This window comes from Mobula birostris, chromosome 9 (assembly GCF_030028105.1).
Source record: "Mobula birostris isolate sMobBir1 chromosome 9, sMobBir1.hap1, whole genome shotgun sequence".
In the NCBI taxonomy this organism is placed as follows: Eukaryota; Metazoa; Chordata; class Chondrichthyes; order Myliobatiformes; family Myliobatidae; genus Mobula; species Mobula birostris.
Window position 1 is genome coordinate 155,985,361 of NC_092378.1, and position 25,241 is coordinate 156,010,601.

Sequence of the window (25,241 nt, forward strand, 5' to 3'; positions counted from 1 at the left end):
CTATTTCTTTAACTAATTCGATCTAGTGTTATTCCCCATTTAAAGTTTTACAGACTAACCTTTCCTTTTTATTTATCCCTAGTTAGTTAGAAAACTAATTGAATTCCTATTCATAAGTACTATGGTTAACTTCAGTTTCAGTTCCAGACAGTATGTTTACAATTCAAATATTAAAATTTATACACACACACACACACACACACACACACACACACTCTCACAGCTTAACTGATTTCACAACAATTCTTCAACATCACAACTTTTAAATAAAGTAAATCTCATTCAGTAACTTAAGGTCTTTGAAAAAATAATCAGTTCTTACAGAAAATCAAATTTAGATCCTTCGAATAAAATAAACTGGTACATCCAACCGTACTAAAACATTTCGTTCCCGTTCAGGTTCTTCGATCTTAGATGGTTGGCCATCTTGTTTCGTTGGATGAAATAGTTGATCATCCACAGAAAGTCGATTGACAAAACTGACACAACAAAAAGCGTGACCAAAATCCCATGGTAATTTAACAGAACTAATTCCCGATTACACAGTAGAGATCTTGGACACTTGTCTCTGCCGATATTGTCTCGTTACACCTGCTGTCTGTTACAGCCACAGCTCCAATAGATCTTTTAATTGCTACTGTCTCTCCTTGAGGGTTTCACTCTGAGATTTTCAAGTAGGGTAGAGATACACACTACTAATTCCGCTTTAACTGTTTATATCTTTAATAGTTTGCTGCGTTTCTCTTGCTTTCCTGCCTAAGTCAGCCACACCTCCCCCCATTCTAATTTTAAAAAAAGTTCAGTAAACCTCGTTTTCATCCGTCCACAAGTGGAGCTTTCTGACATTACCTCTTTGGGTTACAATAGACTCTAACACTTTCTCAACCACTGAGGTTAGGCTAACTGTCCTATAATTTCCTTTCTTTTGCCTTCCTCCCTTCTTAAAGAGTGGAGCGACATTTGCAATCTTCCAGTCCACCAGGACCATGCCAGAATCAAGTGATTCTTGTAAGATCATGACCAATGCATCCTTAATCTCTACAACAACTTCCCTCAGGACTCTGGGATGTAGTCCATCTGTCCCAAGTGACTTATCCACCCGAAGACCTCAGGGTTGACCAAGCACTTTTTCCTTTGTAATAGCAATGGCACTCACTCCTGCTCCCTGTCACTCATGGACCTTTGGCACACTGCTAGTGTCTTCCACAGTTAAGACAGATGCAGAGTACCCATTAAGTTCACCTGCCATTTCTTTGTCCCCCATTACTATCTCACCAGTATCATTTTCCAGTGGTCCAATATCAACTGTCAGTATATAACTGAAAAAAACTTCTGGTATCCTGCTTTATATTATTGGCTAGTCTGCTCTCATATTTAATCTTTTCCCTTCTTATAGCTTTATAGTTGCCTTTTGTTGGATTTTAAAAGCTTCTCAATCATCCAACTTCCCACTCACTTTTGCTACCTTATCTGCTCCTATATCTTATGGTTCCATACTCTACCATCCACTGGGTGAAAAATAATTCTCGTCTCTTGTTCTCCTCTTCCTACTGACTGAATTACATCTGTGTTCCAAGATACTGCTCTTTCTGCATAGGGAAATCAGCCCTTTCTGTCACCTATCCAGGTTTCTGATAATTTTATACACCTCATTTAAACATTTTCAGTATCTTTTCTAAACAAAACCCCCGCCATCATATCTATAGTTTTCTGGTTTTGGTATCAGAGTGGTACAGCAAAACAGAGTGGACGTGGAGATGGTACATGCGATAGTGGGAGAGGCTAGGCCAGAAAGTACAGCCTCAATATACAAGAGTGTATCTTTAGAGCAGAGATGAGGAGGAATTTGTTTAGCCAGAGTTCAAGTTCAAATGCGATTGTCATTCAACCACACACATGAAAACACCCAAATGAAACAGGTTTCCTCTGGGGCCAAAGTGTAAAGCACAGCACACTTCACATTTTGCACATTGATGCACTATCAATTACTACAAAAGACTGGAAGTAGAGTAAATACTGAAAGGCTTTTATTAACAGTAAAATAGGTCGTCGTCCATGCTGTGTCTGTCCTGGACTGAGGGAGGAGCAGTGGCACAATCGCCTTTATTCAGGGGTCTGTGGGAGGAGCCACAGGAGCGGTCAGCAGAGGGGCCTGTCCAGACAACCTGTATACATGGTTTACCACACGCATAGAATGCCGATTAAAAAGTATTCACCCCTTGGAAGTTTTCATGTTTTATTGTTTTACAGCATCGAATCACAGTGGATTTAATTTGCCTTTTTTGACAATGAACAACAGAAAAGACTTTCATGTCAAAGCGAAAACAAATTTCTACAATTTGGTCTAAAATTAGAATTATTAAACACAAAATAATTGATTGCATAATTACTCAACCCCTTCAAGTCAATATTTAGTCGACGCATCTTTGCCAGCAATTACAGCCTTGAGTCTGTGTAGATAGGTCTCTATCAGCTTTATACATCCGGACACTGCAATTTTTCCCCATTTTTCTTTACAAAACTGCTCAAGCTCTGTCAGATTGCATGGGGCTTGTGAGTGAACAGCTCTTTACAAGTCCAACCACAAGTTCTCAATTGGATTGAGGTCTAGACTCTGACTTGTCCACTCCAGGACATTAACTTTGTTGTTTTTAAGCCATTCCTGTGTAGCTCTGACTTTATGCCAGGGTCATTGTCTTGCTTGAAAAACAATCTTCTCCCACATCACAGTTCTCTTGCAGACTGTATCAGGTTTTCCTCCAGGATTTCACCGTATTTTGCTGCATTAATTTTACCCTCTCCCTTCACAAGTCTTCCTGGGCCTGCTGCAGTGAAGCATCCCCACAGCATGATGCAGACACCACCATGCTACACGGTAGGGATGGTGTGTTTTTGATGATATGCGGTGTTTAGTTTACACTAAATATAGCATTTAGCCTGATGACCAAAAAGCTCAAATTTTGGTTTCATCAGACCATAGAACCTTTTTCCAGCTGACTTCAGAGTCTCCCACATGCCTTCTGGCAAACTCTTGCCAAGATTTCTTGAGAGTTTTTTTTTCAAACAGTGGCTTTTTTTCCAATAGCTGCAATTGGTGATGCACCCAGGCAATAGCTGCACTCTCTCCCATCTCAGCCACTGAAGCTTGTCACTCCTCCAGAGTTGTCATGGGTCTCCTTCTTGCAAAGTCACTCAGTTTTTGAGAACGGCCTGTTCTAGGCAGATTTACAGCTGTGCTATCTTCTTTCCATTTCTTGATGATTGACTTGACTGTCCTCCAAGGATTATTCAGTGACTTGGAAATTTTCTTGTATCCATCTCCTGACTTGTGCTTTTCAATAATCTTTTCGTGGAGTTGTGGGGAGTGACTGCACACAGGTGATCATTTAACTAATTACATGACTTCTAAAACCAATTGGCTGTACCAGTGATGATTTAGTGTGTCGTATTAAAGGGGTGAATACTTATGCAATCAATTATTTTGTGCTTTATATTTGAAATTAATTTAGATCACAATGTAGAGATTTGTTTTCACTTTGACACAAAAGAGTCTTTTTCAGTTCATCAGTGTCAAAAAACATAAATTAACTCCACTGTGATTCGATGTTGTAAAACAATATTCACCCAAGGTGGGGAGGGGAGTGAATACTTTTTATATGCACTGTAGGATTGCGTTAACAGAAACAACATACAGTTGCATAACTGTAAAAGGTAATGTAGCCCAAGTCCCTGGATACCATGGCTTGTAGATTGATGGTGCATGGAATCTGTGGACTTTATGGCCAAAGACAGCTGCGGAGGCCAAGTCACTGGGTATAATTAAAGCAGAGGTTGATAGGTTCCAGGATAGTAAGGTCGTCAAAGGTTATAGGCAGAAGGCAGGAGAATGGGGTTGGGATGGAACATAAATCAACCATGATTGAATGGCAGAGCAGACTCGATGGGCCAAATGTCTTACTTCTGCTTCTATGTCTTAGGGTCCAAACAGGCCATTCAAACCAATCAATCCATGCTGATTCATGGGTACTCTTCTGTATTAATCCCATCTTCCAGCTCTTGGGGTATAAAATCCTCTAAGCCTGAGCTATTCACATGCTCATCTAGACACTTTTTCCATGTTGTCAGCTTCAACCACTTTCTCAGGCCATGCATTCCAGGTACTCACCACTCACGGATAACAGGCTTCAGGAACCTGGGTTATGAGGGGTATTGAGGCCTGGATTAAGAAGAAGGTGACAGTGCACTGCAGGTAGAGGCCACAAGGAACAAACGAGGCATTTGAACAGTATAAGAGATGCAAGAGAACACTTAAGAGGGAAACCAGAAGGGCTAAAAAAAAGCGTGAGGTTGCTCTTGCAAGGTGAAGAAAAATCCCAAGAATGTCTACAGATATATTAAGAGCAAAAGAATAGCAAGAGTCAAAATTGCCCCTGGAGCATCAGAATGGTAATCTATACTTGCAGCCAGAAGAGTTGGGGTGTTTGCAGTCTTGAGACAAATTAGGGTGGATAAACCCCCAGGGCCTGATAAGGTATTCCCTTCCTGTGGGAGGCTAGTGCTGAAATTGCAGGGGTCCTATCAGGGATATTTAAATTGTCCTTGAGGTGCTGGAGGATTGGAATATAGCTAACGTTGTTCTGTTGTTTAAGAATAAGGCAGGAAATTATAGGCTGGTGAGCCTGACATCAGTAGTGGAAAGTTATTGGAAGGTATTCCAAGAGACCGGATATATAAGTATTTGGATAGACAGGGATTGATTAGGAATAGTCAACATGGCTTTGTGTGTGGTAGGTCCTACCTAACCAATTGTTACAAGAATCACCCCTTGTAATAATGATCAGTGAGGCACAGAGAATCTGTATTTACTGACAAGTAACTTTTATTTTTTTCACAACTAGAAAGTACATGGGTTCACAAACTAACTACCTGTATGTACACCACTAGAATCCCTGAACCTCCGTGAACAGTCAGTGAAGAGAAGAGGTATTACCCAGGAAAGGAGGCTACGCTGGCCAGACTTTCCTCATGGTCCCGATCTCCATGTGTCCGTGGGGTCCTCCTTATCCGCGATGGTTGGTCTCTGGTTACCAGAGAGTTATCGCCCCTGCATATTTGGAGCTCCCAACTCTTATAGTGTTCCTCGTCAATTGAGCTGTTGGGTTTCCACCCCATTGGCTCAAGGCCACCTAACCTACCTGGGTCACCTTCTTACTGGTCATTGTACAGGGCTACGACCAACAACCAACATTGTTTCATGATTCTGTCCACCCCAGCCTTGTGTATTTGTGTCTTTCAACTCTGACTGGTCCGAAGCAGATAAATGAGACAACCCAGACCGCATCTAGCAAGATTACAGATTGCTTCTTTGGTACATACTTAGAGAAGATATGAGAGGGAACTTCTTCACTCAGAGTCATAGAGAACTACAGCACAGAAACAGAATGCTTTGACCACTTAATCATTGTCAGACTTATTCTGTCTAATCCCATTGAGCTGCAACTGGACCATCGTCCTCCACAGCCCTCCATCCACATACTTATCCAAATTTCTCTTCAATGTTGAAATTAAACCTACGTGCACCACTTAGGCTGACAGCTCGTTCCACACGCTCACCACTTTCTGAGTGAAGAAGTTCCATCTTGGATTCCACTTAAATATTTCACATATCACTTTGAATACATGACCTCTAGTTCTAGTCTCACCAACCTCAGAGGAAAAGCCTGCTTGCATTTACTCCATCTATACCACTCACAATTTTGTATACCTTTATCAAATCTCCCTGCATTCTCCTACGCTCCAGGGAATGAAGTCCGCACCTATTCAGCATTTCCTGATAACTCAGGTCCTCAAGTCCCAGCAACATCCTTGTAAATTTTCTCTATACTTTTTCAATTTTATTGATGTTTTTCCTGTAGGAAGGTGACCAGAATTGCACATAATAGTCTGTAAGTATCTGGTTAAATGTCTCCTTCTTCTTTTTCTTTATTTTTCATTCCTCATGTGTTAGGGCACAGTTAGTGCCGTGAGAATGACTCTAGGGACAATGTTATGTTCGTGGTGTAAGATGTGGGAATTCTGTGGGTCCCACAGCCTCCCAGATAACCACATCTGCACAAGGTGCACCGAGCTGCAGCTCCTCAGAGAATCTGTTAAGGAACTGGAGCTGCAGCTCGATAACCTTTGACTCATTTGGGAGAATGAGGAGGTGATAGACTGGAGCTACAGTGAGGTAGTCACCCCTAGATTGCAGGAGACAGGTAACTGGGTGACTGTCAGGAGAAGGAAGGAAACTCGGCAGTCAGCACAGATTACCCAGTGGCTATCCCCCTCAATAATAAGTAAACTGTGTTAGGTACTGTTGAGGAGGACAATCTACTGGGCGTAGCCACAGCGACTTGGGCTATCGGGCTGAGTTTCGCTCTGTGGCTCAGAAGAGGAGAATGGTAAAGAGGACTGCAGTTGTGACAGGAGATTCCATAGTTCAAGGAATAGAGGTGAGATTCTGTGGACGCGACAGAGACACCCGGATGGTATGTTGTCTGCCTGATGCTAGGATCAGGGATGTCTCAGATTGGGTGCATGGTTTTCTAAAGAGGGACAGTGAGCAGCCAGAGGTCTTAGTACACAGTGGCACCAATGGCATAGATAGGAAAGGTGACGACGTCCTGAAGAGAGATTGTAGGGAACTAGGTAGGAAGCTGAAAAGCAGAACTGGCTTGCTGACTGTGCCACACACTAATGAGGGCACGAATAGCAGCTTTTGGCAGGTAAATGTGTGGCTGAGTGACTGATGCAGAGGGCAGAGATTCAGATTTCTGGATCATTGGGATCCCTTCTGAGGAAGGCATGACCTGCACAAAAGGGACAGGTTACATCTGAACCTCAGGAGAACCAATGTCCTTGTGGGCAAGTTTGCTAGAGCTTTTGCGGAGGGTATAAGCTAATCTGGCAGGAGGATAGTCATAGTCATAGTCATAGTCATACTTTATTGATCCCTGGGGAAATTGGTTTTCGTTACAGTTGCACCATAAATAATAAATAGTAATAAAACCATAAATAGTTAAATAGTAATATGTAAATTATGCCAGTAATTATGAAATAAGTCCAGGACCAGCCTATTGGCTCAGGGTGTCTGACCCTCCAAGGGAGGAGTTGTAAAGTTTGATGGCCACAGGCAGGAATGACTCCCTATGACGCTCTGTGCTGCATCTCGGTGGAATGAGTCTCTGGCTGAATGTACTCCTGTGCCCACCCAGTACATTATGTAGTGGATGGGAGACATTGTCCAAGATGGCATGCAACTTGGACAGCATCCTCTTTTCAGACACCACCGTCAAAGAGTCCAGTTCCATCCCTACAACATCACTGGCCTTACGAATGAGTTTGTTGATTTTGTTGGTGGAAACCATGTTATAGGGCATATAACAGAGCAAATATTAGTGGGGGGTTAGGGGATTGGGAAGCTTTTAAAAGCAACAGAAGGCAATTTAAAAAATCATTAAGAAGGTAAAGATGGGATATGTAAGTAAGCTAGCCAATAATATTAACGAGGGTTTCAAAAGTTTCTTCAGATACATGAAGGTGTAAAAGAGAGGCGAGAGTGGATATCAGACTGCTGGAAAACAATGCTAGGGAGGTAGTAATGGGGGACAATGAATGGCAGACAAACTGAATAAATATTTTGTATCAGTCTTCACTGGGAAAGACACTAGGGGACATTGAGTGTGTGAAATTACCATAAGTAAGTTCTGAAGGTAGATAAGTCACCTGGACCAGATGGTTTACAACCCAGAGTTCTGAAAGAGGTACTGAAGAGATTGTGGAGGCATTAGTAATAATCTTTCAAGAATCACTAGATTCTGGAATCGTTCTGCAAGACTGGAAAACTTCAAATGTCACTCCACTCTTTGAGAAGGGAAAGAGGCAGAAGAAAAATTATAGGCCAGGTAGTCTGATCTCAGTGGTTGGGAAGATGTTGGAGTCAATTATTAAGGATGAGGTCTCAGAGTATTTGGAGGCACATTATAAAATAGGCTGTAGTCAGCATGATTTCCCAAGGGAAAATCTTGCCAGACAAATCTGTTGGAATTCTTTGAGGAAATAACAAGCAGGATAGACAAAGGAGAATCGGTTGATGTGTATTTGGATTTCCAGAAGGCCTTTGACAAGGTGCCCTACATGAGGTACAGGAAAGATCCGAGCATGGATAAAGCAGTGGCTGATTGGCTGGAGGCAAAGAGTGGGAATAAATGGAGCCTTTTCTGACTGGCTGCCGGTGACAAGTGGTGTTCCACAGGGGTTTGTGTTGGGACCGATTCTTCTTATGTTATATGTGAATGATTTGGATGATGGAATTGATGGCTGTGTTGCACAGTTTGCAGATCATATGCAGATAGGGTGAGAGGCAGGTAGTTTTGAGGAAGTAGAGTGGCTACAGAAGGACTTAGACAGATTAGGAGAATGGGCAAAGAAATGGCAGATGGAATACAGAGTCAGGAAGTGTATAGTCATGCACTTTATCAGAAGAAATGAAAGGGTTGACTATTTTCTAAATCGAGAGAAAATACAAAAAATGGAGGTGCAAAGGGACTCGGGAGTCCTTGTGCAGGATTCCCTAAAGGTTAATTTGCAGGTGGAGTCTGTGGTGAGGAAGGCGAATACAATGTTAGCATTTATTTCCGGAGCACTAGAACATAAATGCAAGGATGTAATGTTGAGACTTTATAGAGCAGTGATGAGGTTTCATGGAGAATTGTGAGCAGGTTTGGGCCTCTTATCTTAGAATAAATGTGCTGAAACTGGAGAGAGTTGAAAGGAGGCTCACAAAAATGATTCCAGGATTGAACGGCTTGTCATCTGAAGAGTGTTTGATGGCTCTGGGACTGTATTCACTGGAATTGAAAAGTATCATTGAAACCTATTGAATGGTGGAAGGCCTGGATAGAGTGGATGTGGAGAAGATGTTTCTTGTGGTGGGAGAGTCTAAGACCAGAAGAGGACACAGTCTCAGAATAGAGGGGCATCCATTCAGAAAAGAGATGAGGAGGAGTTCCCTTAGCCAGAATGTGGTGAATCTGTGGAATTTATTGCCACAGATGGCTGTGGAGGCCAAGTCGTTGAGTACATTTAAAGTGGAGGTTGATAAATTCTTGATTCGTAAAGGTGTCAAACATTATGGGAAGAAGGCAGGAGAATGGGGTTGAGAGAGAAAATAAATCGGCCATGACTGAATAGTGGAGCAGACTCGATGGGGCAGAGAGCTTAATTCTGCTCCTATGTCTTGTTGGCTTATGGATAGTCAACACAATTTTATTGAGGGGAATCCTGTCTGCCTAACCTAATTGAATGTTTTCAGGAGACGAGTCAGTGCATCAATAAGAATGATGAGGTTGGCATAATCTACAGGGACTTCAGTAGGGTCTTTTGGGTATTAGCTTTTGCAATAGTTATATTTAAGTTCTCAGTAAAGGAATGAGCATCTGATTGGCTGCTGTCTTGATGGTGCAGTGGCTTAGTGTAACACAGATTTCATTTACTTCTTAAAGGCTGGAGAATAACCAGTTCAAGGACAATGTGATGGATCTACTGGGGAGCCTGCTAAGTGCAAAGGACTGTCAGATCAGCAAGATCAGGTATGTCTAGCTCTGAACACCTTCCCCTGGGGCATGCTCAGTCATTCCTGTTGCAGCCAGCACCCCAGCCATTACTACCCAGCAGGCAAGGCTGGCAACACACATCAAAGTTGCTGGTGAACACAGCAGGACAGGCAGCATCTCTAGGAGGAGGTACAGTCGACGTTTTGGGCCAAGACCCTTCGTCAGGACTAACTGAAGGAAGAGCTAGTAAGAGATTTGAAAGTGGGAGGGGGAGGGGGAGATCCAAAATGATAGGAGAAGACAGGAGGGGGAGGGATGGAGCCCAGAGCTGGACAGGCAATTGGCAAAAGGGATATGAGAGGGTCATGGGACAGGAGGTCCGGGGAGAAAGAAAAGGGGGAGGGGGAGAAGAAGCCCAGAGGATGGGCAAGGGGTGTAGTTAGAGGGACAGAGGGAGAAAAAGGAGAGAGAGAAAAAGAATGTGTGTATATAAATAAATAACGGATGGGGTACGAGGGGGAGGTGGGGCATTAGCGGAAGCTTGAGAAGTCAATGTTCATGCCATCAGGTTGGAGGCTACCCAGATGGAATATAAGGTGTTGTTCCTCCAACCTAATCTAAAAAAAACCTGAGTGTGGCTTCATCTTTACAGTAGAGGATAGCTCACCACAGTCTACAAAGGGAGGCAACAAAGTCAGTACAAATAAAAAGTGCAATTGAAATATCTTAAAACACAGAAATAGAATCGTCAGAACTTCCCAATAATACACAGGCATTGCAGTAGATGCTAATTTCCTACAAATCTGGACTACATTGTGCTGCACTTAACTCATCTGAACCAACCCTTCCTGCAGGGATCAGATGGCAGTGGGCATTGGCACTGAATTGGAGTTGGCATGGGCACTGGATTGGTGGATGTTGGTACTGGGTTCAAATAGTAGGGCACTGACGATGGACTGACAGTGGGTAAGGATGGCATTAGCACTGGCCACGGATAGCAGAGGGCATGCACAGGCCCTGGCCTTGGCTGGGATGGCAGGTGGCATTTACACCGTCTGGGAAGATGTGAGGGCACTGGCACTGGCTGGAATAGCAGAGGGCACAAGGACTGGAGTGGTACTGGGTATTGGATCGGATAACAGTGGGATGGGATTGGCATTGGTCACACAATCTGGGGTGCGGTAGCACTGGCACTGTGCTGGGAGCATGTGGTTGGTCTGTGATGTGCAGGGTACCCGTGGGGTTACTCTAACCCAGTCTCTGAATGTTTTTTGAGCAGCTTGGCTGAAAACCTGATCAGCAACCCGGGGGCAAAGGCCATTGCTCGGTCACTGATGGTGAACCGTACCCTGTCTGCTTTGGAGTAAGTACTCACTACTGAGTGTGTTCAGCTGTTTCCCTCTCCTTTCACCGTGTTTCATCCACTCCCTGTTTCCCCACAGCCTGAGGAGCAACTCCATCGGACCCAAAGGAGCCAAGGCACTCGCTGATGCCTTGAAGATCAACCAGGGCCTGACCTCCCTCAAGTGAGTGAGTCTATGGACAGGGAGGGGAGGGTGGAGTGTAAGAGGAGGAAGGGGGCTGGTGAGGAGGGAAAGAAGAAGGATTGATGTCTCTGCTCAGTTTGTGCAGCTTCCTGTGGTGGTTGGGCTGTCTGCCTCTCGTATCACGTGTGGTTTGAACAGAACTGAGCCGGATATACGATATCTGATCAACTGAAACAACAACTAAAGGTTTGCACCACACCTCATATCGTGGTAGACTGGAAATATACAGTGTTAAGCAATCATTAGGATTGAAAGAATGCAGAGAACATTTACATGAATGTTGCCAGGACTGCATGATAGAAAAAGTAGAATAGGTTAGGACTTTAATCTCTGGAGTGTAGGAGAAAGATGGGAGATTTGATAGATATACAAAATTATGAGGAGTATAGGTAGACCATAGGACATGGGAGCAGATTGGCCCATCAAGTCTGCTCTCCCATTCCATCGTAGCTGATTTTTTAACCCTCTCAACCCCATTCTCCTGCCTTCTCCCTGTAACATTTGACGCCCTGACTAATCAAGAACCTCACCTTCACTTTCACTCAGAGGGTGATGTGAGTGTGGAATGATCTGCCAATCTAAGTGGTGAAAGTGGGCTCGATTACAACGTTCAGCTGATGCTTGGATAAGTACATGGATGAGAGGGATAGGCAGGACTATGGACCAGGTATGGGTCAATGGGACTAGGCTGAATACAAGTTCAGCATGAATAAGATGGGCTGAAGGGCCTATTTCTGTGCTGTAATGTTCTATGTCTCTTCTGCTTCCACTTTGACACCCTGGCTCTATCACAGATGTTCCCCATTCTCTCTGCACCGTCCACCATCTCTTTCTTTCAGCTTTTTTGACAAGCTCCTTGACCAAAAACCCTGACTCTGTTTCTCCTGACCTGCCCATGGACAATACCTGACCTGGCCTGTCTGGTTGCACTTGGATCAGGAGGGAGGTCCATCGACTGCCACACTCACACTACTAACGTGCACCTTCTTCTCCCTGCAGCCTTCAGAATAATTTTGTCGGTGAAGATGGAGCGAAGTTCGTAGCCGAGGCGCTTCACGTCAATCGGAAGCTAACCATTCTGAAGTAAGTCTTCCATTCATTGGCCATCTCCTGGATCCCACTATTTACCCTCAACTTCCGGCACAGTAACTTAAAATTCTTTGGCATTTCCAATGAGAGGATCTGTCCAGGGATAAGCACATAAGTGCCATGACAAGGAAGGCAGAGCAGCATGTCTACTCCCTTAGAAGTTTGCACAGATTTGGCATGTCAACTAAAGCTTTGACAGGTTATTTTAGATGCAAGATGGAGAGTATATTGACTGGTATGGAAACGCCAGTGCACAGAAATGGAAAAGTCTCCAGAAAGTGGTGGATACAGTCCAGTCCATCACAGGCAAAGCCCTCCCCACCATCGAACACATCTACCAGGATCGCTGCCACAAGGAAGCAGCGTCCATCTTCAAGGGCCTCCTCCATCCAAGTCACGCTCTCTTCTCACTACTACCATTGAACAGAAGGTACAGGAGTCTCAGGCCTCACACTACCAGGCTCAGGAACAGTTATTACCCTTCAACCACAGCTTCCTGAATCAGAGCACTGAAATGATCCCACAACCCAGACTTCACTTTCAAGGACTCTATAATTCATGTTTTCAGTATTACGTAACTTTTATTTGCATTATTTGTCTTCTTGTATACATTGTATTTTGTACATTGATTGTTTGTCAGAAGTTGGTTGTTTTTCATAAATTCTCTTGTATTTCTTTATTTTCTATAAGGGTAATAAATTTACTTTGACTTTGACTTCCTTGCATGAGCAGGCCCTGACCTGTGGTTCTCCTGGTGGTGCTGGTGAATCTGGTCCTCAGAGGGCGACACTGAATGTCAGCAACCCCTCCCTCCTCGACCCACCATAACCCGCCACCGGTCACTTGGCCACAGGGTGAAGGTGAGGCTCTAGAATCAGCCTGGGACCTGGTGGGTTCCAGATTCCTGATGAACAGGCAGTGAATCTCATCCCTCCTACTGCTCTAGGGCTTGGATAGCTAGATCTGGGCAGTAGGGTGTCAGCGAGGACTGTCCTGATGGGGGTCCACAAGACCATAAAATACAGGATCAGAAATAGGCCATTCAGCCCATCGGGTGTCTCTAAATTTTATTTTGATTACAGCAGGGTAACATGCCTTTCCAGCCCAACAAGCCTGCAGCATCCAGTTACTCCCACGTACATCTAACCTGTACGTCTTTGGACTGTGGGTAGAACCTGGAGCACCCAGAGGAAACCCACACGGTCACAGGGAGAACGTACTGGAAAGTGTGGCAACACTTGCGGGCTGCCCCCAGCACATCTTTGGGAGTGTTGGTTGTAAACGCAAATGACACATTTCACTGTATGGTTCGATGTACCTGGGAGAAATAAATCTGACCAGAGTTTGGCTACATAGCCCAGGCACTAAAGGGAAAATGAGCCACTGCTGTTTTACTCACTGTGACCCAGCAGATCAGGCTTGGCTGTGAAGCCCTATGGGACACACAAGCGTCTTCCCCTCCTTCACACATCCGCAGGTCACCCGCATCCTGGCTTGGAAATATATCCCTGGTCCTCCCTGGGTCTAAATCGTCAAGCTCCCTCCCTGGCAGCGCAGTGGGAGCCCCTTACCCGCAGGGACAGCAGGAGGCAGCCCTCCTCCAACAATTGCTGAAAACACCTGAACCCAGGAGTGAATCACAGATCCTGTCTCTCTTTTCAGCCTTCAGAAGAATTCCATCAACCATGAAGGAGCAAAACGGATCGCAAATGCCTTGAAACGTAATGGGAGCCTAAAGGAGCTAAAGTGAGTCCCAGCATAGGGTCAGGATCTCACTACAGGGCTGGTACTTGAACAGATGCTGAAATATTTCCTACTCTGGTTAACCTACCCTAGACCCCTCACTGCCCATTCACTGCCTCATCACCCAATCACATCGGACCCTTCATATCGGCACCCAATCACAATCAGTCTTCCTCCTCATCACCCAATCACCATTAAACCCTTGTTCTCATCACCCAACCACCATCAGCCCCTCCCTCTCACCACCCAATCAACCATCAGCTACTCCACCTCACCAACCAATCCCATCCACACCACATCCTCATTGCCCAATCACCGTCAGCTTCTGCACTTCACCACCCAATCACCATCATCCCCTCTTGGTATGTAGTACCTGAGCCAGGGTATGGTTTGATACCTGTTCTGTGCCCTGTTTTTCAGCCTGTCCAGTAACTGTATCGGAGATATTGGAGCGAGTGCTATAGCCGAAGCCTTGAAAGTAAACAGAAGTCTTGCTACCCTAAAGTAAGTGCCTGAATACATCCTCCATCAGCACCAATCGTTTAAATACTCTGGTTCTTGAGGGAGGTTGTTTATCTCAGGACCAACTTCAGGGGGAGGGTATGGTGAAGGGGAGGTTCCCTGGTCCTTCTGTAGCACCGGGCCTGGTCCACCCCAGTGTGAGTGGGGTAGGGTGGAGGAGAGATTCCCCAGCACTGGGCCTGGTCCACCTCTGTGTGAGTGGGGCAGGGTGGAGGGGAGATACCCCAGCACCGCATCTGGTCCACCTCTGTGTGAGTAGGGCAGGGGAGATTCCTTGGTCCTTCTGTAGTACCAGGCCTGGTCCACCCCAGTGTGAGTGGGACAGGGTGGAGGAGAGATTACCTGGTTCTTCCCCAGCACCAGGCCTGGTCCACTACCATGTGAATGGGGCCTCAGGAGTAGGGCAGTGTGAGGGTAGGGAACCAGCTACAGCCAATTATCTGGAATAGTTCACCATGGAGAAAGGCCGACTTTAATGGTATCAGAAAAGATCTGGCAAGTGTGGATTGGGACAGGATGTTTTCTGACAAAGATGTACTTGGTAAGTGGGAGGCCGCCAAAAGTGAAATTTTGAGAGTACAAAGCTTGTATATGCCTTTCAGAATAAAAGGTAATGATAACAGGTCTAGGGAACCTTAGTTTGCAAGAGATATTGAGGCCCTGGTTAAGAGGGAAAAAAGGAGGTGCACAGCAGGAATGGACAAGTAGGAACAAATGAGATGTTTATGGAGTATAAAAAATGCAACAGAACACGAGAAGTAAATCAGGAAGGTTAGAAGAAGGCATAAGTTTGCCCTAGAAGACAAGGTGAAGGTAAGGGATTCCACTGATATGTTAAGAGCAAAAGGATTGCAAGGGACAAAATTGGTCCTCTGGAAGACCAGAATAGTAATCCATATGTGGAGCCAAAAGAGATGGGGGAGATCTTAAATAGATTTTTTGCTTTTGTATTTACTCAGGAGTTGGACACAGTCTATAGAAGTGAGGCAAAGCAGCTTTGACTTCATGGACCCTATACAGATTACAAAGGAGGAGATGTTTGCTGCCCTGAGGTGAATAAGGGTGGATAAATCCCCAGGGCCTGACAAGGTGTCTCCTTGGACCCTGTGGGAGGTGTGCTGAAACTGCCGGGGTCCGAGCAGACATAATAAATCTTCCTTAGGGACAGGTGAGGTACCGGAGGATGGAAGGTTAGCCTATGTTCCACTGTTTAAGAAAGCCTCTAAGAATAAACTCAGGAAATTATTAGCCAGTGAGCCTGGCATCAGCAGTGGGAAAGATATTGGAAGGTATTCCAAGGGACTGGGTATAAGTATTTGGGTAGACATGGACTGATTAGGGATAGTTGGCATGGCTTTGTGCGTGGTAGGTCATATCTAACCAATCTTATAGAGTTTTTCGAAGATTTTACCAGGAACATAGATGAAGGCAAGGCAGTGGATGTTGTCTACATGAACTTTAACAAGGCACTGACAAGATCCCATATGGGAGGTTGGACAAGAAGGTTCAGATGGTTGCAGTAGGTCCCCCTCGGTCCTCAGGCAACTGCACCTCCCACCTGAACCAGATGGTGTACACCAGTTCTGAAAGAGGTGGCTGAAGAGATTGTGGAGGCATAAGTAATGATCTTTCAAGAATCACTAGGTTCTGGAATAATTCTGGAGGACTGGAAAATTGGAAATGTCTGTCACTTCAAGAAGGGAGAGAGGCAGAAGGAAGGAAACTATAGGCCAGTTAGTCTGACCTCAGTGGTTGGGAAGATGTTGGAGTTGATAGTTAAGGGTGTGATTTTCAGAAGGCCTTTGACAAGGCGCCACAGATGAGCTGCTTAACAAGCTACAAGCCCACGGTATTACAGGAAAGATTCTAGCATGGATAAAGCAGTAGCTGATTCACAGGAGGCAAAGAGTAGGAATAAAGGGGGCCTTTTTCATTTGACTGCTGGCGACTGGTGGTGTTCCACAGGGGTCTGTGTTGGGACTGATTCTTTTTACATTATATGTCAATGATTTGGATGATGGAATTGATGGCTTTGTTGCAAAGTATGCAGATGATAAGCAGATGGGTGGAGGGGCAGGTGCTTTTGAGGAAGTAGAGAGGCTGCAGAAGGATTTAGACTGGTTAGAAGATTGGGCAAAGAATTGGCCGATGGAGTGCCTGGAGTGTCAGGAATTGTATTGTCATGCAGTTTGGTCAAAGAAATGAAAGGGTTGACTCTTTTCTAAATGGAGATAAGATGCAAAAATCGGAGTCGCAAAGGGACTTGGGAGTCTTGTGCAATATATGGTGAGGAAGACAAATGCAATGTTAGCATTCATTTCAAGAGAACTAGAATACAAAGGCACGGATGTAATGTGACTCTATAAAACACTAGTGAGGCCTCACTTGGAGTACTGTGAGCAGTTTTGGGTCCCTTAGCTTAGAAAGGATATGATGAAACTGGAGAGGATTCAAAGATTCATGAAATGATTCCAGGATTGAATGGCTTGTCATATGAAGAGCGTTTGATGGCTTTGGGCCTGTATTCACTAGAATTCAGAAGAATGAGGGGTGACATTGAAACCTATTGAATGGTGAAAGGCCTTGATAGAGTGGATGTGGAGAGGATGTTTCCTATGGTGGGATACTCTAAAACCAGAGGACACAACCTCAGAAAAGAGGGGCATCCTTTTAGAATGGAGATGAGGAAGCATTTCTTTAGCCAGAGAGTGACAAATTTATGGAATTTGTTATCACAGACATTTGTGGAGGCCAAGTGTTTATGTACATTTAAGGCAGTGGTTGATAGATTCTTGATTGGTCAGGGTATGAAAGGATATGGGGAGAAGGCAGGAGATTGGGGCTGAGAGGAAAAATGGATCAGCCATGATGGAATGGTGGAACAAATTCGATGGGCCAAATGGCCTAATTCTGCTCCTATATCTTCTGGTCTTTCAGCCCCTTTACTGTTCATATGCCTTGTTAAGTTATTTTGGTTCCATTTCTGTCTTTTCCCTGTAGCCTTCAATACCCTTACAAATCAAGAACCTACCAAACTCTGCTTTAAATATACCCAATGACTTAGCCTCGACAGCTTTTTGTGGCAACAGATTCCACAGATTCACCATTCTCCGGCTAAAGGAATTCTCCTCAGCTGTTCTAAAGTGATGTCCCTGTATTCTGAGGCTGTGCTCTTTGCTCCTACATTTCCTCTCCACGTCCAGGCCGTTTTGATATTCAATGGGTTTCAATCTTCTAATCTCCAGTGAGTACAGGTCCAGAGCCATCAAATGCTCCTCAAACATTAACCCTTTTATTTCCAGATTAATTTTTGTGAACTTTCTTTGGGCTCTCTCCAAGGCCAGCATATCCTTTCACGGATAAAGGGCCCAAAACTGCTCATAATACTCCGAGTGCCATCTGACCAGTGCCTTATAAAGCCTCAGCATTACATCCCTGCTCTTATATTCTAGTCCTCTTGACATGAACATTAACATTGCATTTGCCTTCCTAACCACTGACTCAACCTGCAAGTTAACCTTAGGAAATCCTGCACAAAGACTCCCAAGTCCCTTTGAATTCTCCTCTCATTTAAAAAAAAGTAGTCATATTTATTCCTTCTACTCTTGCCTCTCTGCCTCATAACCTGTCTCAGTGTTAGGCTGCTTGTCCCTTAGAGCTGTGAACGAGGAGAAGCGGTCTGTTACCTGTGGGAATTGTCTCTGGATCTTAAGCGTTGATTGCTGTGTGCGTAATACAGACCATATAGAGTTCACATTCTCAGCCATTGACTCTGACTTGTATATTTTCCTTCCTCCAGCCTCCAGAGTAATTCCATCAGTAACAATGGTGCGACTGCATTGACAGCAGCTCTTAAGCTCAACGAAGGTCTCATCGACCTGAGGTAATTCTACAGATATGGGGATCCCTGTCCCCTTTCTCAGTGGGCTCTGGGCAGAAGAGTGACCTGTTGTTGACTGTCACTGAGTGAATGAGGAGTGCTGACAGAATCCATAAGATATAGGAACAGAATTAGGCCGTTCAGCCCATCAAGTCTGCTCTGCCATTACATCATGGCTGATTTATTAACTCGTTTCTCCTGTCTTCTCCCCATTACCTTTGACATCCTGACTAATAAAGAACCTACCAACCTCTGCTTTAAATATACTCAATGAGTTGGCCTCCACAGCCATCTGTACAGATTCACAATCGAGGGTCAGTGGGGGTGAGGGGAGGGTAGATGGGGATGGTCGGTGGGGATGAGGGGAGAGTCGATGGGGAGGGTCGGTGGGGATGAGGGGAGAGTCGATGGGGAGGGTCGGTGGGGAGGGTCGGTGGGGATGAGGGGAGGGTCGATGGGGATGGTTGGTGGGGATGAGGGGAGGGTCGGTGGGGCTGAGGGGAGGGTCGGTGGGGATGAGGGGAGGGTCGATGGGGATGAGGGGAGGGTCGGTGGGGCTGAGGGGAGGGTCGATGGGGAGGGTCGGTGGGGATGAGGGGAGGGTCGATGGGGATGGTCGGTGGCGATGAGGGGAGGGTCGATGTGGATGAGGGGAGGGTCGGTGGGGATGGTCGGTGGGGATGAGGGGAGGGTCGGTGGGGATGAGGGGATGATCGGTGGGGATGAGGGGAGGGTCGGTGGGGCTGAGGGGAGGGTCGATGGGGATGGTCGGTGGGGATGAGGGGAGGGTCGATGGGGATGGTCGGTGGGGATGAGGGGAGGGTCGATGGGGATGTGGGGAGAATGAAATGGGATTGGTGTCAGATTGTGGCAGACAGGTGCTTCATGGTGGCACAGACTAAGTGGACCATGTAACTCTAAGAGGGTGATGAGAGACAGGAATGATATTCCGTGTCTTTCCATTTCCAGTCTGCGAGAGAATTCCATCGGCCTGAATGGAGCCAGGGAAATTGCAAATGCGCTACGTGCAAACAAGGTGCTGAGGAGCTTGGAGTAAGTCTGATAGCCAATCTTCTCCGTCGCATCTGTAAAGAATGATCTTTGGGAGTGTCCAGCTCCATTTGTGTATTTGTAGAATGAGAGGCCTTTAAAATTACAAATATGACCTGTGTGCTATCACAATTGACATATCCAGGACTGGTCAGGTCTTGCACCAGTTAATTGGGAATAATTGGAGTCTGTGTTGAGAAGAATGGCAGCGAACATTTTGTTGTCTGTGTTGTCTGCCATACTGGTTACTGTAGATGTGATTAAGCTGGAGAAGCTACAGAGAAGATTCATCAGGGACATTACCAGAACTGGAGAGCTTGGGTTATAAGGAGACGCTGGATAGGTTGGGATTGTTATCCCTGGAGTGGGAAGACCGAGGAGACTTTGTAGATGTTTGGGGGGGGGGCATGGTGTGTAGCAGTTAGCATCAGCAACCTGTGTTCAATTTTCACCATTGTCTTTTAGGAGTTTGTACGTTCTCCCCGTGACCGTGTGGGTTTCCTCCGGGTGCTCAGGTTTCCTGCCACATTTCAAAGGTGTATGGGTTAGTAGGTTAATTAGTCGGATGGGTATAATTGAGTGGTGCAGCCTGTATCTCTAAATAAAAAAATATAAGCATGAGGGGCTTAGATAAAGGGGGATGGTCATCTTTTCACGGGTAAGGGAGTTTAAAACTTGACGACAAAGTTGGAGGTGAGAGGGGAACCTGAGGTGCAAGATTTTCTCAGGAGGAGGATGGTATATGGAATGAGCTGTCAGAGGAAGAGGTAGAGCTGAGTACAATTACAACATTTAAAAGATATTTGGACAGGGAAGTTCAGAATCAGGTTTATTAGCACTGACTTATTTCACATGAGATATTTTGTTTTGTGACATTGGCGGCCGGTTTAGAGGGACATGGGCAAAACGTGACCAAATGGCACAAGCTGGAGAGGCACCTCAGTCGATATGGATGAGTTGGGCTGAAATGTGTGGTTCCAGGCTGTTCCAGCTCCAGGACTCCATATTTTCCCGAATACCTTTGAGAGGGCAATCCTGCTCCTTCCCTCATATCTGATCAAATATAAATAGCACAAAGGAGATAAATTCTGTGCTCAAGCTCCCTGCCGAAATGGCAGGAAGGGTCTGAGATGCCTCTGCACAGTAGACGCTGCTCCCAGTGTCAGTGTTCTCTTTTTTTGGTTTCAGTTTAACAGCAAATCTGCTACACGATGAAGGGACAGAAGCCATCGCTTCCGCTGTTCAGGAGAACCAGACCCTCACTTCTCTGCAGTAAGTCATGAACCCTCTGCCTTTTGTGTGCGTGTGTGTGTGTGTGTCTGGATCACTGGACCAGACCCTAACTGACGAGTTCAGGCTTGCGTTTGTCCCATCACTGGCTGGGCCACTGTTCCAGGAAATGGAGGAGGGTGGGGAGTTGGTGCTGTTGGGGAAGGTGACAGGTGAAGCAAGGCAGGTGGGAAATGCAAAGGGCTGGAGAAGAAGGATTCTGATAGGAGAGGAGAGTGAACCATGGGAGAAAGGGAAGGAGGACAGGAATCAGGGGAAGTGACAGGCAGGTGAGAAGAGGTCAGAGGCCAAAGTAGAGAATTGAAGAGAGAAGTGAGAGAGAATTTGTTTTCTAGAAGGAGAAATTGAAGTTCATTCCATCAGGTTGGAGGCTACCCAGATGGAATATGAGGTGTTGCTCCTCCACCCTGAGAGTGGCCTCATTGTGGCAAAAGAGGAGGCTACGAACCGATGTGTCAGAATGGGAATGGAGATAGGACCACTGGGACATTCCATTTTTGGTGGATGGAGCGAAGGTGCTCAACTGAAGGGCCTGTTTCTGAATTGGACAACTCTCCAGCCCCTTGGAACGGCCCCTCCCACCACCTCCACATCATCTTATTTTTTATCTGTTCCCCTGCACCATAAACCCCTCATACTGGGAAACTGCTGGAGAAAGGGGCATTTTGGTTGTGGGCCTGCTAGATGTGCCAGCTCCAGGTGTTGGCCGTTGTTTACATTGCCAACTCTGGGCCCAGCGTGGCATCTGCAATGGAAACTTTCCAGCCCTGCAGATAGGGGCCAGTCTGAGAGCCTTGACCAGGCAGATATCATAAGGTTAGACTTATAAAGGTGGAAATGGTTTAAATTGCTTTCTTGTGTACCCATGGAACTAGATTTGGAGTTTGTCTATGAGAGGCTGATGAGGTTCAAAGTCTGTTCACATTCTCTTTCAGCCTTCAGTGGAATTTCATCAGTCCGGAATCTGCCAAAGCTTTAGCTCGTGCACTACGGTCGAACCATAGCATCACCAGCCTTGAGTAAGTCCCCTCTCCCCCTCCTTACTGCAGTGAGACCGAAGTCAGAGCCTTTAGCTTGTATACAACAATCCAACTGTACTCTCACCAGCCTTGAGTAAGTCCCCATTCTCCCTCTCCCTCTCCCTCCCCGTTCTCCCTCTCCCTCCCCGTTCTCCCTCTCCCTCCCCGTTCTCCCTCTCCCTCCCCGTTCTCCCTCTCCCTCCCCCGTTCTCCCTCTCCCTCCCCCGTTCTCCCTCTCCCTCCCCCGTTCTCCCTCTCCCTCCCCCGTTCTCCCTCTCCCTCCCCCGTTCTCCCTCTCCTTCCCCTGTTCTCCCTCTCCTTATCACTGTCCACATCTGAAATCCACTGAGACTTCCCCCTCTCTCCCTCCCTCCCCCCTCTCTCCCTCCCTCCCCCCTCTCTCCCTCCCTCCCTCCCCTCCTCTAGTTGAACTGCAGTGAGACCAAGGTCAGAGCCTTTGCAGAGTTTAATCTCAGGATGTAGGGTTAACCTCGCTGTCTTGTTGCCCTTGGTACACAGTCTCTACCTCAGGCCCCTGCCGGCTGTTGAATGAAGTCATCACTGGGGCAATGTGGGAAATACAGCATGGTCTATGTTCAGCAAGATCCCACAAGCACAATAATCTGTTTTCCATCATGAATCAGTATTGCCAGAGGTGCCGAGGATTTGAGAGCAGAGGGCAGGGGATTGGGTGGGGATTGACCATGTGGGTTTCCCCTGGGTGCTCCGGTTTCCTCCCATATCCTGAAACCTGCATGTCAGAGGTGTTAAGTGACTATTGTGTGTGGGCGAGGGGTAGATTCTGGAGAAGAATTAAAAATGTGGGATTAGTGTAAAATTGACATAAATGGGTGATGGTTAGCAGTGACTCGATGGGCTGAAGGGCAGGTTAACTCTCCATGACCTGAAATATCGGTGAGAAAGGAAGGGGTTCCAGGATTACTGGAACAGCAGCATGAGAGTTGTGGTCTGTGTCCCGTAACGTTGTATTACTGATATCCCTGCTGAGGATAGCATGTTAATCACATGGGCTTATTTACCTTCCAGCCTCCAGGAAAATAGCATTGGAGATGAAGGAATCATCGCACTCTCGGCTGCACTGAAATATAACTCAGTGCTGACCTCCCTCTAGTAAGTTTCTGTAGTTTGTTCACTTTGAGCACTGGTAGAAGAATATCAGGTCAAAGGAAACAGCAATGGAAGAGGTCGTTCCTTTGTGGTCACTCTCAAATTCAGTAACTAAATAGTAACGTAACCATTAGTGTAAAGCCTTACGCACCAGTGTTTGAGGTTCAATTCCCACTGCTGTCTGTAAGGAGTTCATACATTTTCCATGTCACCACGTGGGTTTCCTCCCACATTCCAAAGACGTTTGGGTTAGGGTGCTGGAAGATGTGGGCGTACTACGTTGGTGCTGGAAGTGTGACCCCCCCACCACCCCCAGCACATCATTGACACAAACAGACACATTTCACTCTGTGTTGCAGTGTACATGTGAGTAATAAAGCTAATACTTAATCTTAAGTCTTTTATCTTCCACCTCAGTGCCAGTTCTGACACACCTTCATACCCTTTATGTCTTTAATATTCAAACCTGGAACAATGTGTTTTCAATAGAGACGATCCTCTCCCTATCCCAAATCCACAGACCCTCCACAGCCCTTGGGTAAAGAATTCCTAAACTTCTCCCACAAACCTCTCTTCACCTTGTCCTGAATGGCTGACCATTCAAATCAGACACATGAAACATCCCATGTCTACCTTTAAAAGTTCATCACAGATTTTGCATGTTTCAGTCAGATAACATCTTGTTGAATTAAAGGAGCAATGCGACAGTTCCAAGCCAGGATTGTGTCCAGATTGGAAGGATCAGAAGACAGAAGTGTTCTACAGCACCCTCAGCCTTTACTCCTCCTAGTTGCCACCCCTGCTCCTTTCCACAGCTCGATGATACTGTTTCCTTGATAAGTGAATGCGTTCAGGCAAGGTTCCTGATCACTGCAGCTTGGTACACTCTTCCCTCCAGACTTCCATAGAGAAATGACCAGTGTGATTTTGAACAGCTCCCTCCTTACCAGGAATCTGGAAATGAGGAGCAGGAAGAGGCCATTTTGAGTCTGTTCCAACATTCAATGTGATCGGGGCTGATTATCTAACGTCAGTGTTTGTTTCTGCTTTCTCCTCTGTGATATCTAACTTGTTAAACACAGTTAATGTTCGATCTACAGACTCATTTCCTGTTAGAAGAAGAACTTTCTCTTCACCCAGTCCTCAGTTCTGACGTTTGGTTCTGGGCTTCCCACCCACTGGAACATCTGTCCAGTCCTAGCAGTTTATAAATCTCAATGTAGTCCTCTCTCTTCCTTTGAAATGTATGAATATAAACAGTTATAAAAGCTCCCTTCACGTTACAGACATGCTGGGCCAAGTATGGATCTGTAGTGACCTTTCACCACACCCTCTCCATTCCTAGAAAGAACATAGAACATAGAATAGTACAGCACACTACAGGCCCTTCGGCCCACAATGTTGTGCCGACCCTCAAACCCTGCCTCCCATATAACCCCCCCAACCTTAAATTCCTCCATATACTTGTCTAGTAGTCTGTTAAATTTCACTAGTGTATCTGCCTCTACCACTGACTCAGGCAGTACATTCCACGCACCAACCACTCTCTGAGAAAAAAACCTTCCTCTAATATCCCCCTTGAACTTCCCACCCCTTACCTTAAAGCCATGTCTGCTTGTATTGAGCAGTGGTGCCCTGGGGAAGAGGCACTGGCTATCCACTCTATCTATTCCTCCTAATATCTTGTATACCTCTATCATGTCTCCTCTCATCTTCCTTCTCTCCAAAGAGTAAAGCCCCAGCTCCCTTAATCTCTGATCATAATCCATACTCTCTAAACCAGGCAGCATCCTGGTAAATCTCCTCTGTACCCTTTCCAATGCTTCCACATCCTTCTTATAGTGAGGTGACCAGAACTGGACACAGTACTCCAAGTGTAGCCTAACCAGAGTTTTATAGAGCTGCATCATTACCTCGCAACTCTTAAACTCTATCCCTCGACTTATGAAAGCTAGCACCCCATAAGCTTTCTTAACTACCCTATCTACCTGTGAGGCAACTTTCAGGGATCTGTGGACATGTACCCCCAGATCCCTCTGCTCCTCCACACTACCAAGTATCCTGCCATTTACTTTGTACTCTGACTTGGAGTTTGTCCTTCCAAAGTGTACCACCTCACACTTCTCCAGGTTGAACTCCATCTGCCACTTCTCAGCCCACTTCTGCGTCCTATCAATGTCTCTCTGCAATCTTTGATAATCCCCTACACTATCTGCAACACCACCAACCTTTGTGTCATCTTCAAACTTGCCAACCCACCCTTCTACCCTCACATCCAGGTCATTAATAAAAATCACGAAAAGTAGAGGTCCCAGAACCGATCCTTGTGGGACACCACTAGTCACAACCCTCCAGTCCAAATGTACTCCCTCCACCA

General features: G+C 45.8%; 1 protein-coding gene across 4 annotated transcripts in view; it reads left to right on the plus strand.

The window, feature by feature from the left end:
* The window catches only part of nlrc3 (NLR family, CARD domain containing 3), an 82,340-nt gene that overhangs the window by 47,391 nt on the left and 9,708 nt on the right, over positions 1 to 25,241 (plus strand). For 3 of the 4 annotated variants that reach the window (XM_072269255.1, XM_072269258.1, XM_072269256.1), the window contains 12 exons: positions 9,546 to 9,632; positions 10,876 to 10,959; positions 11,039 to 11,122; positions 12,143 to 12,226; positions 13,895 to 13,978; positions 14,396 to 14,479; positions 15,457 to 15,549; positions 18,297 to 18,380; positions 19,347 to 19,430; positions 20,616 to 20,699; positions 21,653 to 21,736; positions 22,784 to 22,867. In XM_072269255.1, the coding sequence (XP_072125356.1) occupies positions 9,546 to 9,632; positions 10,876 to 10,959; positions 11,039 to 11,122; positions 12,143 to 12,226; positions 13,895 to 13,978; positions 14,396 to 14,479; positions 15,457 to 15,549; positions 18,297 to 18,380; positions 19,347 to 19,430; positions 20,616 to 20,699; positions 21,653 to 21,736; positions 22,784 to 22,867 (1,020 nt within the window). The remainder of the gene's footprint in view (positions 1 to 9,545; positions 9,633 to 10,875; positions 10,960 to 11,038; positions 11,123 to 12,142; positions 12,227 to 13,894; positions 13,979 to 14,395; positions 14,480 to 15,456; positions 15,550 to 18,296; positions 18,381 to 19,346; positions 19,431 to 20,615; positions 20,700 to 21,652; positions 21,737 to 22,783; positions 22,868 to 25,241) is intronic. The other variant, XM_072269257.1, reaches the window with a different exon arrangement.